The sequence below is a fragment of the Rhinopithecus bieti genome, unplaced genomic scaffold, assembly GCF_001698545.2.
Source record: "Rhinopithecus bieti isolate Rb0 unplaced genomic scaffold, ASM169854v2 scaffold_6710, whole genome shotgun sequence".
Classification (NCBI taxonomy): domain Eukaryota; kingdom Metazoa; phylum Chordata; class Mammalia; order Primates; family Cercopithecidae; genus Rhinopithecus; species Rhinopithecus bieti.
The window spans coordinates 98,527-117,566 of record NW_016805362.1 but is presented as its reverse complement, the minus strand read 5'-3'; the positions used below and the strand labels follow the sequence as shown (position 1 = coordinate 117,566).

At 49.9% G+C, this 19,040-nt stretch overlaps 1 protein-coding gene across 1 annotated transcript in view; it reads left to right on the top strand.

Moving 5' to 3' along the window:
• The window catches only part of HTRA1 (HtrA serine peptidase 1), a 54,821-nt gene extending 36,100 nt beyond the window's left edge, over positions 1 to 18,721 (top strand). The window contains exons 8-13 of the mRNA XM_017872231.1: positions 10,543 to 10,737; positions 11,213 to 11,245; positions 12,501 to 12,615; positions 13,938 to 13,995; positions 15,817 to 15,912; positions 18,005 to 18,721. Coding sequence (XP_017727720.1) covers positions 10,543 to 10,737; positions 11,213 to 11,245; positions 12,501 to 12,615; positions 13,938 to 13,995; positions 15,817 to 15,912; positions 18,005 to 18,173 — 666 coding nt within the window. The 3' untranslated portion in view covers positions 18,174 to 18,721. The remainder of the gene's footprint in view (positions 1 to 10,542; positions 10,738 to 11,212; positions 11,246 to 12,500; positions 12,616 to 13,937; positions 13,996 to 15,816; positions 15,913 to 18,004) is intronic.
• Positions 18,722 to 19,040: the final 319 nt, after the last annotated feature.

Sequence of the window (19,040 nt, the reverse complement as noted above, 5' to 3'; positions counted from 1 at the left end):
TTTTTTTTTTTTTTTTTTTTTTTTTTTTTTTTTGCAGAGATGAAGCTTTGGTCTTGCCACAATAGCAGAGGGAGGCCTTATTTTTGTCCATTTCTCTATGACATTGGTAGAAAGGAGTCTGTCAGAATTCCAAGCTATTTGGCAATTATCCAATTTTGAGATCCTAATGGATCTTTCAAGGTCTAGTTTGTTCATTCTTTTAGTGATTCCTTGTTAATTCCCTGATTTTATAAATGTGTGTTGAACATCTGTCTTGGCCAAATACTTCTTAAGTGCTGAGGATGCAGCCACAGTGGGCAAAGCCATGAGGCTTAAGATCTAGTGTGGGAAACGAGTGAAGTAAAGTAAATATGGCAATAAGTACAGTGCATGAAGCAAACAGGTGAAGGGGTAGAAGGCCTCGGGCTGCAAAGATAGTAGATAGTGTAGGCAGGGAATCTTATCTGAGGGGGTGACATCTAAGCTGAGATGGAAAGGACAGTGAGGAAACAGCCAAGGAAACAAGCTGGGTGGCAAGAGTTGCAGGTGGAGTTGCTTAATTTCCCATTTCTGCTCAGCCTGCAGAACCTGGATCTTGGACTAATTGCAAACTGTCATTTCCTTGTGAGTTTATTAGAACCCTCCAGAACAAGTTTCTGGTTAGCTAGTTTCTCTGTGTGTTGTCTCATTTCTTGTTGGTTCTGGTTCTTTGGGGTTCCTACTCATACTCCGGAAAGCTCCAATGTCTTAAGTAGTCAGTCTCCCAAGAGTCTGAAAGCACAAAGATTCACAATGATACGATCACCTCTCAATCATAGCAGCATCGATGCAGTACCGTAGCTGGTTTCCTAAAGCCATCCAGACCTCTTTCTGTGGCAAGAGAGAAATAAGACCTTCTGGTGAACTGAGGACTAATTATCCTAATAAACATGTGAATTAACAGTTCCTTTGGTTAAACAAAGCACCAGAATCTGATAATGGGAACATGTGACTCACGGTATTTCCCTCTTTGCTTTATCTCCCAGGCAGCTCACAGAAACCACTGGCCTTCCCTGTGTTCCCATTTTATGTCATAAATATATGTTTAATTAACTTATTATAAAAGGCCCTTTGTCATGGACATATCAAATTATTCTTATATAGAAGAGGTTATACATGTTTTAAACATTTTAAAATAAATCCGAAAAGAATACTACATCCTGGGCAACCTCCCCGCATATGGGGCTCGAAGAGGCTCTATGTGGTTATGGGTAAGGCAGAGTCAGAGTGCCTTCAGTGTAGTTCAGCAGATGCTGAGAGGCTGCTGTGTGCTAGACTCTGATCCCACCAAATGGAGTAGGGCTGAGCCCCTGCCCACCATGACAGCCTGGAGATATAAGCTGTTCCCTTTGCCTCCCTGAGCCCTGAGCTTTATAACCTATAGACAGCTGAAAAGCAGGCTGCGTTGGTTACCCAGTCAGTTACTCAGACCCAAATGCCAGGTCTTGGCTAACCCCAGTTATCACCTAATTTTAAGATCCTAATGTATCTTTTAAGACCTGGCTTGTTCATTCTTTCATTTGTTTACTTATTCATTGATTTTGTAAATATTTATGGAGCATCTGCCGTGCTACACGCTGTTGTAGCAGCATCAGCCACCCTGAAGTTGGTGGATGAAAGGGGACAGATCAAAGGGGCTGATGTATGGAGGAGACACAAGTTAGACTTGACCAAGACAATATTATTCCTCCTCTGGATGCCACGAATATATACAGTCATTAGCTCTTGGGCCCCCATGAAGCACTGTTGACATTTTGTGGTTTAAACACCGAAGAGTAAGGGAATATTGGAAATGGCAAACATCTGATGTAGTGTAAAGGAGACTAAATATTTTGGTGGTGTTCATAAACACTGAGGAGGAAAGTCGTTCATTTTGTTCATTTGTGTGCTCTCTCTCTGTTTTGGCACACTATCCTCTGTTCTCCTTCTCCTTTTCTTTTTCCTTTTTTCTCCCTTCATCTCCCCACTTCTCTGATCTCTCCCACCTGAACCCCTTCTACACTGCTGCCCTCCCATCCATCCTACCTCCTCTACTCCCCTCCCTAGACAGTAGTAACCACATGTCAGTTGGAGAAACATGATGGCAACTTGGTCACACCGTTCTTCTCAGTCTGTGTATGTCGGTGATCTCAGTGCCCATCTGGCAGATCCCTCCTGCCCTGGCTCTTCTGCTCACCACAACCACCCTTGACTTTGTGATCGCTGATAACCTTCACCTTCTCTAATCTGAATCCCAAGCTTCTCACTCCTGACCCACCACCTCCCCTCCTCGTCCGCTCAGAACCCTGACCGGAAGCTGAATGGAACCTTGAACGGAAGGGTTCTGAAGCTGTTGAGAACCCTGACCGGAAGTTGAATGGAACCCTGAACGGAAGGGTTCTGAAGCTGTTGAGAACCCTGACTGGAAGCTGAAATATCAGTGCGTCATTGCTTTTCACAGTCCTCTGTGAAAGATTACTGGCCAAGCCAGCATCTGGAGAATTCCTGGTCTACCACCTCCCCGTCTGGAGAAGCTGGAAGAGTCAGCTGCATGGGCATGTGACCCATGTACTCACAGGCCCTGTGCCCTGAGCTCGCTGTTTTAATTTTATCTTTGAATTTGTATTTTTGTGAATAAAGTCCTATGAGCTAATGGAGCATGCTCAGAGAACTTGGGGCTTTAGTTCAGGCTGGATTCCTCCTACTGCTTCTCCACTCCCTGGTCCCCTGAGACCTCCAGCCCCACCTGACCTTCCCTTCCCTGTTTCTATGCAGGGATCATTGCTACCTTCCATCCCTGGAAGGGGTGTAGGCACAGGGCAGTTCTAGGTTCCAACTTGGGCACCGCATAACATCTTAGTGGTGCAGGGCTCAGGCTAATGATGCCATGGTTGTTCTGTGGGCTACTGGGCAGGGTCAAGCCGCTCCCACCCTGATCCAGGTACCTAATGCACCCTGACACAGAAGTGGCAGTGTCCTTGGGGTCATCCATTATCCATGTGTTGGAGGAGTGGGCCCTTAGGGAAGACGCTTGGCTCAACTTCCCCACCCCTAGCCAGGGCACGATCCGAGGTCCAGGGGTTGGTGGGCACGAGGCCAAGTCGTGAGGCCTCCAGTGTCTGCACTCACTGTCCCGTAAGTGACCACAGCAATAGCTAGCAAACCAAAAACAGTGTGATAGGTTGAGAGAGACAGAATGTGGAAGAAGGGAAAAAGCTTTATATTTTAGTACCTTTAACAGTGCTTTCTATATGCTTTATGAACAAGGAGCCTGCATTTGCATTTTGCACTGGGCTCTTCTAATTTTGTTGCTGGTCCTGCTCCCTAGTAGCCCGAGTCAGCAAATCTTTGGGTCATCTGAGTCCACAGTGCACTGACCCGCCCTTTTTCACAGTTCCTCCCCTGCCCATGTGCTCACTTTCCTCCTTACCCAGCTTGGCTCGCTCTCTCAAGCAAGTCTTTGGATGCTGACATCCCCCCTAAACAACCCTTCTGCGGCCTGTTTGATTGTCCTTAGCAGGCATGCAAGTTCTATGGCACTGCTTCTTGCTGGGTATGGAGGATGTGCTATTTTGTCCATTGCATATTTTTTAAAGAAAATGAAAGGTTAGCATAACTGTTTCCAGAAGGCACATTGAATCACTCAGTTGAGTCCCAGCCAGTTGCTGCAGCGTTAGCCTTTGAAGCAAACTTGAACCAACACAGGACCAGCCTGGAAGTCCCAGCCTCCGGAAACGATGCCGTGGATTCTGCAGATTCAGCAACAAAAATATTTTTGTAACTCAGGAACACTTCATAATTTTCAAAGGCGAGAAAGAAGTAATTGACTTGGCTTATGAGGTTGAAAAAGAGTTGCCAATTTTTTCTTTGGTTTTGGTGTTATTGTTTTTTTTTTTTTTTTTTTCTTTTCTTTTCTCCAAGCTTCAGGGAATGAGATTAAATGAGCACTCAAGTGCTACTAGGCAGAACCCTGAATGGAAGGAAGCTGAAATACCGATGGGTCATTGCTTTTCACAGTCCTCTACGAAAGATTACTGGCCAAGCCAGCATCTGGAGAATTCTAGGAATCCCCCCTCCTCTTGCAGCGGTATAAGTTTGCAGGAATCATCTCACCCCACTGGGGAATTGTATGAAAAAAGGGATTTATTAGGGACCCTGTTGCCTGTTTGGATCTTACCAATTTAACTATTGTTTGCTAATGGATTTTTTGGAAAGCAACCACGTTTTCTGTAAAGAACAGCTAATTGTCAGAGCTGAGATGACCATTGGAGATCACTGGGCTCAACTCCTAATTTTAGAGGTGGTAAAACCGCAGCCCAGAGAAGCTGATCAAGTGGTCCAAGGTCGTAGACTGAGTTCATATAGGACCAAGACCCAGCCCTGATGTCCTGCTATCTGGGACAGTGTTCTCCCAGCACACGTGGAGCCTGAGGGGGTAATGTGTGTGTGTGTGTGTGTGTGTGTGTGTGTGTGTGCATGTACTCATATACACATAGGTGTTTTGCCTAAGTTTTCACTTCTGCCCCACCTTGGTTGATCTTGGAGAATGAGCCCGAGGCGTGCTGTCAGCCTGGGGGCCTCACTCAGCACAGGCCCAACTTTTCTGCTCTGGGGGAGTTCCAGCAGTTATGGTTCATCTGTGGTTCAGTTATGGAACCCACACCACACGTAGTGCCCCCAAAGCCGAGGCTGCCTGCACAGACCTCCCCTCCCTTCTCGTGGTGGGCCCCTGCTTGGATTCTTCCTAAACTTCTCCTTTGCCCTGCTCTGTGTTATACCCACTCTGGTCCCCTGTCCCTGTGGAGTGATCCAGGGCACAAGAGCAGCTGTTTCCCTGCTGGCTGCTGTGTGCCCCAAGCATCTGGGAGGTGGGGAGCGGGCTGGGGAGAGGAACACCTGGAGTGGAGGTTGGGATTAGGGAGGGCCCCAGTCCCGGTACCATCACCACCTGCTGTTGGACCTGCAGTCTTCTCATCAGCAGAACAGCTGTGAAGCCATCCTGCCCATCTACAGGGTGGTGGGTTGTGAAGGCTGCATACCTGGCAGAGCTGGAGAAGCTCTGGGAAGATGCTGGACATGCGCACTAGGAGTGGTTTCCCTGCCTTGCTCAGACTTTGCTCTCATCACCTGAACCTCCCTGTCACCACCACGGAACTGCTGTGACCATTGCTTTCTTCTTAAACAGATTAACAGACATCTCCTGCTCCACCCCACCAGACAAACAAATGAACAAACAAAAAACGTGCTTGAAGGAGTATGAACTTATACAGTCTTTTCTAAACACTGTTAAGTGCTGGTATTGGGATCTTCTTTTAAAATGAACCATATTCCCCAGGCTTTGGATGACACTCATGGTTGCCCACCCTCCAACTTCCTTCCCTGCTGGCAGAACCCTGGGTTTGTTTTAGTTCCACCCCTGACCCCACCGCATTCCTGACTCAGGCAAATCCGCAGGGTCCAATGCAGTCAGGGGGGCCACGTTCCCTCCTCCAACGGGTGCTGAGGTCGCTGCTTGATTGGATGCTGCTGATGACCTGCGAGGAGGAGGGTGCCAGGGTGCTTTTGGGACTTGACTCTTCTGAAGAGATGCTTCCACAGCACGGTCACAGACACAGTCACATCTTGATGTGATGTCTGGAATGGTGGTGGCCGTCGTGTGGCTGTGAGAACAGGCTGAGGTTGATTGGATGGAAGGAAGGATCCTTGTTCTTGACGCTGTGAGCCTTCAGGTTATCGCCCTGGCACCACCCAGCCCTTGGAGTAGACATCTGTCTACTCTATATACTCCATTTGGAGTTGGTTTTTTTTGTCACTTGCAGTTGAAAACACCCTAACTGATATACACAAACTATTTTTAGTGCGGGTCTGTGTTTGGCCCTTATGGAAGACTCTGGGCTGAGCTGCCTATGGTGAGGGAGACGGACTTCGTGTCTTCTTACCACTCTGTGTCCTGGTGGCTTGTATGTGTCTCTGCCCATGAGGCAAAAGCCTTAGAGGGCAAGGGCGGATTTTCTTAATCGTATGTTTCTTGCACCAAGCACATAGGAGACACTCAACGAATGGTTGTTGAGAGAGTTCTCTTTCACGGAGGTGGTGTTTTGTGAAATGATGCTGCCAGGCCTGCTTGTTGTTTGTCTGCATGAATGCAAAGAGCCATCTTTAATCATGCTGTGGACCAGCCTCTTCCAAGGTGTTAGCATTACTTCCACTACCTGCTCAGCATCCTGCCTATGGCTAGGACTTTGTAATTTACATAGATACGGTGGGGAAACATGGAGCCCATGGCCAGGACTCTGACACCCTCACTGGAACTACATCTACCCTGGGTGGCTCTCTAGGACATTAGGGGATTCGTGTCTTCCTAAAGTCCCTCTGTTGAGAGACTTCTGGCTCTGTTGAGAGGACACTATTTAGCATTGTGAGTCCCTGCAGGCTGGGGGCCAGTGGCTGTTTTCCTTCTAGATTCCCCCTCTCTTCTTCTGGCCTCCCAGGCTTCCTGCTCCCGAGACTGTGAGAACTGGCCTGTGCTGGGCTCACTGCAGAAAGACTGTCGTCCCCAAAGGTCTTGTGCCAAACTTGAGCTACAAGCTTTTTAGGGGGGCCTGAGGTCTCCGCCTGGGCTCTGTGAGAGCAGCAGTGGCTGTTTCTGCCCCCTCACTGCTGTCATGCCCCCACTTCACTTGCATTTTCTTCACTCTCCAGCCATGTGAGGATCTGGCATGAGGAGTGGGACTCGCGCGCCCTCTTTCTTCTCCTCTTCCCCTTGGCCTTTTCATCTGCCAGTGGAGGACAGATGTTTGCCCCGTTTACTTCTAGGCTCACTGTGGGGCTCCAGGGAGATGGTGAAGTGGCCAAGGAGAGAAGCTGCCACCTTCAAGATGGCCTGTGGCCAGTGCTGCTTTAAAGGGAGACTCAGAGATGCTTTGCTGTGGGTGGCACGGGAACCAGCGTGGGGACAGCAGTGCAGAGGCCTTGGACTCAGAGTGCATGGGCCCCACGGGGCTTCACGGCGCCTGTGGCTGTGCACTTCCAGCCTTATCTGTGCTGCATCTCCTCCACATTCCCCTGTGGAGCTGATGTCTAGACAGCTATGGAATTAAATGCTCAATTACCGAGTAGGAATTTGGCCAGAAGAGGTATAGCTGCTGAGCAGACAGACTCGAGGTGAGGCTCACGGCTGAGAATGGGCCCCACCTGGCTCTGGAATGAGCTGAGGGGCCCCATGCTCCTGCAGCCAGTGGCTCCTGTGCGGAGTTGGGGCAGTGACCCCCAAAAGGCAGTTTGACCTCATGGAGAGTCATAAATCTGGCCTGGTCAACATCTCTGCAACACATTATTCCATTGCAAAGATTTCTGCCTGTGATTGGAATTCTGGGTGAACATGTACTGAGCGTGTGGGTCTGAGAGCTGGGAAGCCTGTTCTCTTGTTTAGCCAGGCTTCCCATCAGCTGTGAGAATTGCCCCCATCTCTGAGCCTCAGTTTCCACATCTTTAAAATGGGGGGAAAATACAGCTCAACTCCTAAGGGTGCCATGAAAGTACTTTGTCACCTGCCAGGCAAAGGCTCATTCCTTTCACAGAAATGCAGGGTTTACAATGTGAGACCCCTCCCCACTTTGCCGCATGTATCTGCTTGCTTTTTTCTGTCTTAGGGTTGCCCTACATGAGCTAGGAAATGTCCGAGTGGATAAAAACATAAACGAGATGATCACTGGTGGTGCCCATTGGTGCAGCCTTTGCCTAAATGGCCACTACGTAGCCACATTTTCTCGTCTGTGTTCAGGTGAGGACTGGTTCCTGGGGAGACTCCCTGGGTTCACATCATGCGTGTCCATCTTGTCAAAGCCCATATGGTCACCCAAGTGTGACTGAACCACGGGGTGCTCTGGGCCCCATTTTTGGCAGCAGGTAGCATCCCCTGGAGGCCTGCCCCTCCCCAGGAGCATAGAGAGCAGCGCCCATGGATAAGCAGCCTGCAGCCTCCATCTCCTCCTCCCTGCCCGGAGCTCCCCAGCCCCAGCCTCACAGCTTCTCCAAAAGTGTTTGTCTCCTTGCCGCATCCTCTGGGCCCGAGCTCAGATGGTGGAAAAGAAGAGCTGGAAGGAGAGTTGCCTTTCGATCTGTCTGCCTTCTGAGGTCTCCTGAGACATACAGGCTGGGCCTGCCTCCCTTTCTAGGAGGTGCCGATGGGTGGTAAGGATAGGGGATAAGTGAGATGTGAATTAGGATCACCACAGCAAGCCCTGCCTCATAACTTTTTGATGGGTTTTCAATGTGTGGTGAAGCAGACGCCTGCTGGGCCCCCTTCCTGAGTTGAGCTTGATCTCCTGCCTCCTGTCTGCCTCCTTAGGCAGCCAGGCCACCCTGCTCCAGCAACCTGTGCCACCCCGTCCCTTTACCTGTCCCAAGCCCAGCCTGGAAGGCCTCAAAGGCCTGGCCTTCCAGCCAGTCCAGGGCCTGAAGGGATGGCAGTGTCCTTGGTGGACCTCCCCCGGCATGGCGTAGTGCATATCCCAGCCCTACCTCCTGCCCCGCCTGCATGCCATGAATGCTGAAGTCATGCCTGGCAGGGGCTGCTGGCCCAGGCCCAGAGGAAACAGGCTGCGCTGAACGCGCTGGTGTGCTGCTGGATGCTGATGAGCTTGAGGAGTGTGGGAAGTGAGTGTGGGGCCGAGTAGGGATGCTGCAGGCCTGCGTCTCCATCCAGCTGCCCTGCACGCTCCAGCCTCAGGCAACCCCACAGGGAATAGGTCACCCACTGTCAGGGCAGAGCTTTACCATGGCTGGGTGACATGGGCTGGCTGTGGGAAGGTGGTTGGTTCCCACCTTCAGGTTCCCCCTGTTGGATTTGCAGAGGCGCAGATGCTCACAGCAAAACTAACACCTAGATGATGCTTATAGGAGCCAGCGGGTATTCAAAGAGCTGTTCAGATCTTCATTTGCTTCCTTCTCACAGTGGACCATTGAGGTAGCTGTATGTTAGTCCCATTTTCCAGATGGAAAACTGAGGACCTGAGTGGTTGTAAGCTCAGACCCCTATCTAAATCACACAGCCTGGCCCCAGGTCTGTGCTCTTGACCGTGGACAGTGCTCTCCTGGTCCTCTTGGTATCTGTGATCTGAGGGACCTTCCTCCTCCTCAGTTTTTGTATAGTCAGTTTTAGGTCTTAGACTCTCTTCACACCCCTTTCTCCTTTCGGGAGCTCTCTCACCCAGCACCTTCCTTATCTAGTATGTGTTGGGGGATATTTGTGGCATGATGTGGCGCTGTGTAGTGGAGGAGAGAGTCTGTTTTTTCGGTTTCAGTCCCAGGTTTCAATCCCTGCTCTGTCTCAAGTCACCCAGACTCTTGGAGGCTCAGTTTCCTCATCTATTAAATGGGCATGGTGGTCACCCCCCTCATCAGCTGGTGTCTGCTCCATCCCTGGTGGAGGAGATGGCTCAAGAAACCCCTTGGTTCCACCTGCCCCACCCCACTGGACCCCTGGCTCTTTCCTTTTTGAGATAGACAAACGTGAGGCTCTGGATTTGCAGTTCCCACGAGGGCTGGGGTGGCTGTCTGCTTTCTGGGTCTGGTCCATGTTTTCCAGGGCAGCTGCTCGTTCTAAGTGAACAAAGGCTGAAGGAACTCAGGAGGTTTGCTCGGCTCCGAGGATGGCAGAGAGGGAAGGGGTGCCGATTCCTTCCCTGATAGAGCTAGGGAGGCCCTTCTGTGGTTCCCCCCAGCTCCTTGGCTTGGGTGACCCTGGAGCTGGCTTCTGTTCCATTTTGTTGTGCAGAGTTGTTTGGGGCTCCTGGCTCTGCCTGGCCTTTGTAGGGCACTGGAGATCAGGGCTTCTGGAGGTGGCCAATTAGCCCGCCCAGAGCAGGGAGCACAGGTGTCTGATGGAGGGCCTTTTCAGGAGAGGAGAGACAGCCCGCCTGTTGGGTCTTGCTGTCTTGGGTCCTGGAGGCCTTGCTGTCCCCATGCTCCATCCATGCCCCTGACCAATGTGGCCCTATACTCAGCATAGGCGTGCACCTGAGTCAGTGCAATTCCCTGTCCACAGAGCACCCCAAATATTCCAGGGCTCAGGATGGGTGTGCACATGATGAGCCGGGCAGGTTTCACCGCCTGTAGCTTGGGATCCTTCCCGGGGCTTGGTTCTTGAAGGCTGCCCCAGGCAGTCTCACCCCAAACCCTAAATTCATGTTGTCTTCCTCTGTCTCTTGGCCTCAAGGTTTCAGAGTGAGTCTGTGCTGATAGCTTCAAGATGTGATGAGACCCCGACTTGGCCTCCAGTTCCCTCCCTACGGTTTCCTTGGCGTGTGTGCGGCTTCAGTGTTCACTGGCTCCCACACAGCTTGTAATGTGTGGATTACGGGTGGGAGGGAAGTCCGGTCCTGCCCACAGTAAAGGGATGTTAGTCGTGAGCTCAGTTCCCCACCAGGCCTGGTGTTTCCAAATGGCCCAGCACTGTCCCTGCTTGGTTTTCCATGGTATCTGTGCCTTTACCCATTTGGTTAAATTAAACAAACTCAGCAATGCCAGCCATTGTGGTTTCAGGGTAAGCTGCCTGTCCTGCTGCTTGGCCGCTCCTCAGAGCTGCGGCCAGGAGAGTTCGTGGTCGCCATCGGAAGCCCATTTTCCCTTCAAAACACAGTCACCACCGGGATCGTGAGCACCACCCAGCGAGGCGGCAAAGAGCTGGGGCTCCGGAACTCAGACATGGACTACATCCAGACCGACGCCATCATCAACGTGAGCCTCTGTCTCTCTGTGGGTGGGGGTTGGGGCAGGGTTTTGCCAGAGGAGAGGAGTCAGCATCGGTCTCTGACTTTCTTGTAGTCTGGGTTAAAGGATGGAACTAGACCAAGCCATGTGGATTCTAGTGCCAGCAGCATGACAGGGGTCACATGGCAGGGACAGTGACGCTGGAGCAGCTGGACAGCCAGCCTCCCAGGAGGAAGAAGTTGTATTGGGTGCTTTAGGGTGATTGCAGTTGGCTTCTGGGCTTCAGAGAGAAAATCTCCCCGTTTACAGCACCTCTAAAACTTTCTGAAAACTGTTAAGGTCATTTTTTTTCCAGCAAAATATTAGATGAATGGGAATGAATCTCAGAGAAGAATCATGCCCCCCACTGTAGACACCGTGCTCAGGAGACGGCCAGGCAGGGACATAGATTGGACCACGTTATGACACAATTTGTAACCTTTCCATTTCTGTTTAATTGCAGTATGGAAACTCGGGAGGCCCGTTAGTAAACCTGGTAACGTATTTTAAACGTTATGTCGTTTGTTTTTATTTATGTACACGCTGTTTTTGTTTTGTTTTGTTTTGTTTTTTGACACGGGGGTCTTTTCAAACATAAGCTCGCCAAAGCGTGTTATCAAGTTTCTTTAAAATGAGCTCTGTGAATGTACTGCATGCTTGCAAATGACCCTACGGATCTTTTCTGGAAAGAGTAAGGCAGGCTGGAGGTGAGGGTTGGAAATGTTATGCCAGAGAGCACACTTGTGTCTCAGAGTTACAGGTAAACACCGTGAAATTCAGGACCAATGCAGGAGTAAGGTGAAGGTCACCAGAAGTGCTGGCCAGTCACTGAAAGCGCCTTCTCCAAATTAAATCTCCTGGGCTGCTGAAGGAGCTGGCTGGGCTCATACACACTTTCTCTTGGCCAGGAATCCTCCCTTAAGGCCTGGCTGGAATGAGGAGGAGTTACCCACCCACAAAGATATCATTTAAGTCTACCTTTAAATACTTGAGCAGAAAAAGTGAAGCCTTAGAACATAGACCATCAGCGCTAGAGGGCAGCTCCGGGGCCATTTGTAGAGGGCAGCTCCGGGGCCATTTATAGAGGGCAGCTCCGGGGCCATTTGTAGAGGGCAGCTCCGGGGCCATTTGTAGGGGCCGTCTTTAGCAAGGCCTTGGCATCAGGTACTGACATCTCAGCACTCGTGGGAAGTGTGCACGGGGCGATGTATCCCCGCTTGGCAGCTTTCCCTTCCCAGCAGAGGGGCAGCTGTGCTCCCAGCTCTGCCCTCCGCCTCCCCCGCAGCACCCTGGGGATGGAGTGGAGATGGCTTTGCAGGTAATGAAGCATGACAGCCCTAAGCTCTAGGGTGGTTCCCCCTCAAGTCAGCAGAGTCATCTTAAGATCATTAGAAATGAGAGAAGCAGGAAGGTGTAGGCAGCCACCTAAAGGACTCTGAGCCTTTGGAAACGTATTCCTTGTGAAACAGGAGCAAATAATATCATGCATTTTGAAACTATCTGTGCTTACCGCGAGGTGAGCACCCAGTGGCGACCTGGAGTGGGTGCGATTCTTCCACAGCTGCGCGTGGCCTACGCTGCCTGGAGGTCCTGATGCCTCTCTCCCTGCTCCCCCGGGGATCCCCTCCGTGCAGCTTCCCGCTTCAATCGCTGCAATAGCTCAGGGACTTCTTTCACGCACGTTCTCTTTGGGTGTGTGCCTGCCGGTATACCTTCACCATTCAGTAAGCCGCGTCCTTCTTGCTTTTCAGGACGGTGAAGTGATTGGAATTAACACTTTGAAAGTGACAGCTGGAATCTCCTTTGCAATCCCATCTGATAAGATTAAAAAGTTCCTCACCGAGTCCCATGACCGACAGGCCAAAGGTAGGCAAGGCCCACATAGCCCCGGGGACTCCGGAGATTCGGCCTGACGCTCAACTGCCCTTTGGGAATTGGGGAAGGGAAAAGTGGCAGCCCCTAAGACTAGCCAAGCCGTCTCCGATCCAGAAGTGAACAGGAATGGACATTACTAAATCCCTAGTAGAAGGTCACAGACATTGCGCCATTTTTGTCCTCTGATCATGACAATGTCACTTGAGTCAGTCTAATATGTACCCGACACGATCCTAGGTGACTTCTGTCCATTATTTCACTTTGTTTATGTGTGTTACTTAATTCTTTTGCCCTATCAGTTAGGAATTACTAGTCCCATTTTGCTGATGAGAAAATAGGTTCAGGGAGATCATTCAACAAACGTTTATTGCCTAAGTCAAGCAGGGAGCTTAGCAGTAGACTGCCCAACTGGAGCCTGGGGCTCCACTGAGGCCTTTGCCGGTGTGATGTTTATGTTCTGTTGGGGGATGGGAAGGCTGACAGTAAATAATCAGACACCATTAGATACTATGTAAGTGCTCCCAAAGAAAAGCAGATCAGGGTGGCCGGCCAAGGGAGTGAACTGGAGAGGCAGTTGGTGGAGATGGTGTGGCCAGGAAATGCCTCCCAAACTGAGGTCTGAGTGAGGAGGAGCCAGCAGGCAGGGATGTAGGGGGAACACTCCAGAAGGAAAGACAGAGGACTCAGCATAGCTGAGTGAACACAAGGCCCCTGGAGTGGCCTGGGGGCCGGAGCACAGTGACAGCATGGAGGTCTCTGGGGTGGAAAGTTGGCCAAGGCCAGGCAAGCAGGCTCACAGCAGGCCATGGTGAGGGGCCTGGGTTGCATCCTAACCGCATTTAAGAACGGGAAAGTTCGTGATCTGATTGATGTCACTGAAAGGACACTCTGATGGCTGGGGGCAGTCTGCTGGAGGAGTTGCTGGAAGTTGGGGACTGGAGAAGGAGCTCTCCCAGTCATCTGGATGAGACATGCTGGGGGCTCAGACAAGGGTGGTGGCAGTGGAGGTGGGACAGAGGGATCACATTCCAGGTATACATGGGGGTAGAGCAAGCCTGGGGAAGGGCCAGCTGTCAGGATGAGGCCATGAGGAATTGAGGATCATGCCCAGGTATCTGACCGTTAACTGAACGATGGGACTTTCCCGAGGGCCCCCAGAGGGGAGGGGTCCAAACCAGGATTTGAGCCGCAACCTCAGTGTGCCCTTCTGTGGCCCTTCCTGCAACCTGGGGGATTGGGCCCCCGGCCCCTGGTGTCCGCAGCACACCCACCAACTGGGCTGACCTTCTGCTGTCCCTTGGTTGTCTCACCAGGAAAAGCCATCACCAAGAAGAAGTATATTGGTATCCGAATGATGTCACTCACGTCCAGGTGGGCAAACAGGATACGTGTCTGTGTCTTAAATTTTAATAAACCTGAACTTCAGAAGGTGCTCACGGGCACCCCTGAAAGAGAAAGCTTATGCAGCCTTAAGACATCTCAGTTTCTGCTTATAATGAAGTAGCATCGGGAAAGAGGACAGGTCATTAGCCTTGGCCCCTTTGTTTGGTTTTATCGTGTGTTTTTGCATTCTGAGCTGGTTTTCTTCATTGGCAGCTGGCCCTCCAGTGTAGAAGGTTCTGCCCTCCTCTTTGAAGGCAGGCCTGAGCAGTGTGTGTGTGGTGGGGCTGTTGATTCACTCTGGCTCATGTCTTCCTTACCCTACATTCTGTTGAAAGCCACATTCCAGGAGGGCCCCAAGCCCCTCCCACAGCTCTAGGCACTCTGCTTTCGTCGCTCTGCAGCAGCTCGTGGGCCGCGGCTGCAGGAAGGCCAGGGCAGGCCCAGGGCAGGGAAGTGAATGACTGATGTGCTTGTTTTCCCCGAGCTGGTGGAACTGCAGCCTGTGGTGGGCAGGCTCATGGCATCCTGGTGTTTTAACCTGGATGAAAAATTCTGCTGTAATCTCGTGAGTCCTGGTCGTAGACTCAACTGGCATCGCTAAAACTGTCAGAGGTAAAGTAGGAAAAGACTAGAATATACTAAGAGGTAGATTAATGTGTTCATTACTATGATGGATTAATGATTCACTCACTGTGAAAGTATTAATATATTTTGATACACATTATGAATGGTGGTTCCTTTCTTAGCACTCCAGAAGATGGAGCCACTTGTCAAGGTTAAAGTGTCTCCTCAGTTGTTTGCCTGTGGAACAAGGAGGTGGAGGGAAAGATGGTAGGCCCTTGGCGCCCAGCTTCCTGGGTTCCTGTTCCAGCTCTGATACTTCCTGCCTTGTGACCTTGGGAACGATATGACCCCTGAGTGCCTCAGTTTCCTCCTCTTCAGGATGGGGATGACAGCGCAGTTTCTTCTGATGTGTGGCCAGGCTCAGATCAGGGAGTGGTAGCGGTGATCACCAGCCACAGTGATGCCAGCCACTATGTATCACATGTACTAGGCCGGGTGCTTTACTGGGATGACCTCATCTGATCCTCACAACTCATGTTGTAGGGTACTGTTATTATCCCCGTTTCGCAGGTGAGGAAATGAAGGCAAAGAGAGGTTAAGCAACCGTCTGAGGTCACACAGCTAGCAAATAGCAGGACTAGGGCTACAAACAGGGCCAACCACTATACTTTACTGACTCCTTAGTAATAGCTACTATTAATTAAGAAATAATAACAATGATGATGGCTGCGCATTGCTGGCTCACACCTGTAATCCCAGCACTTTGGGAGGCTGAGGCGGGCAGATCACTTGAGGCCAGGAGTTGGAGATCAGCCTGGCCAATTTGTGAAACCCTGTCTCTACTAAAAATATGAAAAATTTGGCTGGGCTTGGTGGCAGGCACCTGTAATCTCAGCTACTCGGGTGGCTGAGGCAGGAGAATTGCTTGAACTCAGGAAATAGAGGTTGCAGTGAACTGAGATTGCGCCATCGCACTCCAGCCTGGGTGATAGAGCAAGACTCTGTCTCAAAAAAAAAAAAAAAAAAGAAAAAAGAAATAATAATAATGATGAAAGCACTTTCCTTGCTGTTACCAAGTAAATCTTTGACTCTGGTAGACAGGCAATTTTAAAATAGGATCGGAACTCCTGGAGGAATTTTACATTAGACCCAGGGAGAAGAAGGGAACTGGTGAGAGCTTGAGTTTTGCCTGGGGAAGGCCTGGTGTTTCTTCACACTAACACGGGTGCTTTTTCTCTGGAGCAGCAAAGCCAAAGAGCTGAAGGACCGGCACCGGGACTTCCCAGACGTGACCTCAGGAGCGTATATCATTGAAGTAATTCCTGATACCCCAGCAGAAGCGTGAGTTAGAGTCATTTTTCCTTATTTTCCCTTTTCCTAATATTCTTGTTCCTGTGAGGGTAGCAGGAAGAGGGAGCGCTGTTCCTTTTCTGCTGGCTCAGATGACGGTGTTGATCCCTGACAGACGTGGCCGGACGTTGCTGGTCATTCCTGCTGGCCAGGCCTTCTGACCTGGCTCGGCTTGAGACTCATCCATAGGAGGGTGCCTTCTGTCTTCAAAAGTCCTCGCTCCACTAGGCCCCTCCAGATAGACAGAGCAATGGCAGACTCATAATGAGTCTCTGGGATGGCCTGGCTGGCCCGAGAGAGGGTTTCAGGAACAGTGTCCCGAAGCCCTCACGTGGTGGTCCTGTTCTAGGCTTTGGGACCCTTCTCCTAAAGTCTTCCAGATTGTCTCTGACAGTTAGGCCCATACCTGTCAACACCTCCAGAAAAATAACCCAAGTAATATCAAAGTAACATGACAAGAAGTAGCTCAGCCATCCATCAGGGTTTGTTACCTGTATCGGTGGAATATCCAGAAAAAAATGCTAGACCAGGGGCCAGCAAATGTGCCCTGGGGCTGGATCTGGCCCACTGCCTGCTTTTATATGAAGCTGTGGACTAAGAATAATTTTTGCATTTTATTTCTATTTTTACTTATTTTTTAATTGTTTATTTTCATAGGTTTTTGGGGAACAGGTGGTATTTGGTTACATGAGTAAGTTCTTTGGTGGTGATTTGTGAGATTTTGGTGCACCCATCACCCAAGCAGTACACACTGAGCCCAATTTGTAGTCTTTTATCCCTCACCCCTGTCCCAGCCTTTCCCATTGAGTCCCCAGAGTCCATTGTATAATTCTTATGCCTTTGTATCCTCATAGTTTAGCTCCCACTTATGAGTGAGAACATTTAAATAGTTGAAAAAATCCTGAAATAAGAATAGCATTTTGTGACATGTTATATTTGTATGCAATTCAAATTTCAGTGTCCACTGAAATTTGGTTTATGACATCTTTGGTGGCTTTTGTGCTGGAGCAGCCGAGTTGAGTAGCTTCAACAGAGACCATATATTCGGCAAAGCCTAAAATATTTCCTATGGACCTCTTTACAGAAAAAGTTTGCAGACCCTTATGCTGGCCCATATGAAGGACCATGACAGCGTTTTGACACTGACCTATATAAGAGCTACAGTTATAGTGGCAACCACACAAAGGGAGTGCCTCTTAGCAGAAGCATTCTGCCCACCCCTGTAGGAACTGCATTCTGAGTTGCAATACCCTTTATAAGCAAGTTGGCCATGGTCACGCTACATGGCAGATAGTACCTGGTACATCCTTCCCCACTTTGGGGTCAATCTTGACCTTTGATCTCCTGGGGGTCATAAGGCCATGCAAGTGTTAATAGGCATTTCTAGAGTGGACATAATGGATGAGTTAGCCTAAAAATCTCAAAAGGAACCCAGCATCATGGCACATGCTTGTAATCCCAGCTATTCAGGAGGCTGAAGCAGAAGGATCCCTTGAGCCCAGGAGTTGAAGACTAGCTTGGGCAACAAATGAGACCCCATCTCAAAGATAAAAAAAAGGTGGGGGAAGAACATTATAATAAAAAAAAAATACCTTAAAAAGTATCCAATCTACTGATGGTTTATTTTTTATTTTATTTTATTTTTTTTGAGACGGAACCCCACTCTGTCGCCCGGGCTGGAGTGCAGTGGCACAATCTTGGCTCACTGCAACCTCCACCGCCTGGGTTCAAGTGAATCTCTTGCCTCAGCCTCTGAGTAGCTGGGATTACAGGTGCCCACCACCAAACCTGGCTCTTCTTTTTGTAATTTTAGTAGAACCAGCGCTTTGCCATGTTGGCCAGGCTGATCTTGAACTCCTGACCTCAGGTCATGCACCTGCCTCAGCCTCCCAAAGTGCTGGGATTACAGGCACGAGCCACTGTGCCCGAACCACTGATGGTTTGAATTTTTCTAAGTTCACCACCATCCAGTCCTGTTTGCTCTGGGCTTTTAGGTTCTGAACTGTGCCTCTGTCCATGTAAAGTCAGATCAGGAGGAAAGGAAACAGGAAACATTGCCATTGTGTTTCCCTTTGTGTTGCAGTGGTGGCCTCAAGGAAAATGACGTCATAATCAGTATCAATGGACAGTCGGTGGTCTCCGCCAATGACGTCAGCGATGTCATTAAAAGGGAAAGCACCCTGAACATGGTGGTCCGCAGGGGTAATGAAGACATCATGATCACAGTGATTCCCGAAGAAATCGACCCATAGGCAGAGGCATGAGCTGGACTTCATGTTTCCCTCAAAGACTCTCCCATGGATGACGGATGAGGACTCTGGGCTGCTGGAATAGAACACTCAAGACTTTTGACCGCCATTTTGTTTGTTCAGTGGAGACTCCCTGGCCAACAGAATCCTTCTTGATAGTTTTCAGGCAAAACAAATGTAATGTTGCAGATCCGCAGGCAGAAGCTCTGCCCTTCTGTATCCTATGTATGCAGTGTGCTTTTTCTTGCCAGCTTGGGCCATTCTTGCTTAGACAGCCAGCATTTGTCTCCTCCTTTAACTGAGTCATCATCTTAGACCAACTAATGCAGTCGATACAATGCATAGATAGAAGAAGCCCCATGGGAGCCGGGATGGGACGGGGTACGTTTGTGCTTTTCTCCAAGTCAGCACCCAAAGGTCAATGCACAGAGACCCCGGGTGGGTGAACGCTGGCTTCTGAAATGGCCAGAGTTGCCTCTTTTAGGAATCTCTTTGGAACTGGGAGCACGATGACTCTGAGTTTGAGCTATTAAAGTACTTCTTACACATTGCTTTCTGCAGTGCTTATTTTCCTTTCCCAAGAGCAGCTTGTTGCAGTCTTTCTGGAATGATTCATGATTCTAATGTCAGTGGGCTCCTCATTAGACTGCATTGTCCATGCAGGTTTGAGCTCTTAGTCTTATGAGTTATTTCAAAATCATCCCATGGGATTTACCAGGGTTATGAACAGCTCTGCTCGGACCCCCTGGCTTTATGAAGCAGGACTTGAGGACAGTTGCACTCGCATCCAGAGCTTGTCAAATGAAAGATAATCTGTTGACATCATACAGCATGCAATTAGTCAACAAAGATTTTCTGGGCCTCTGCTCT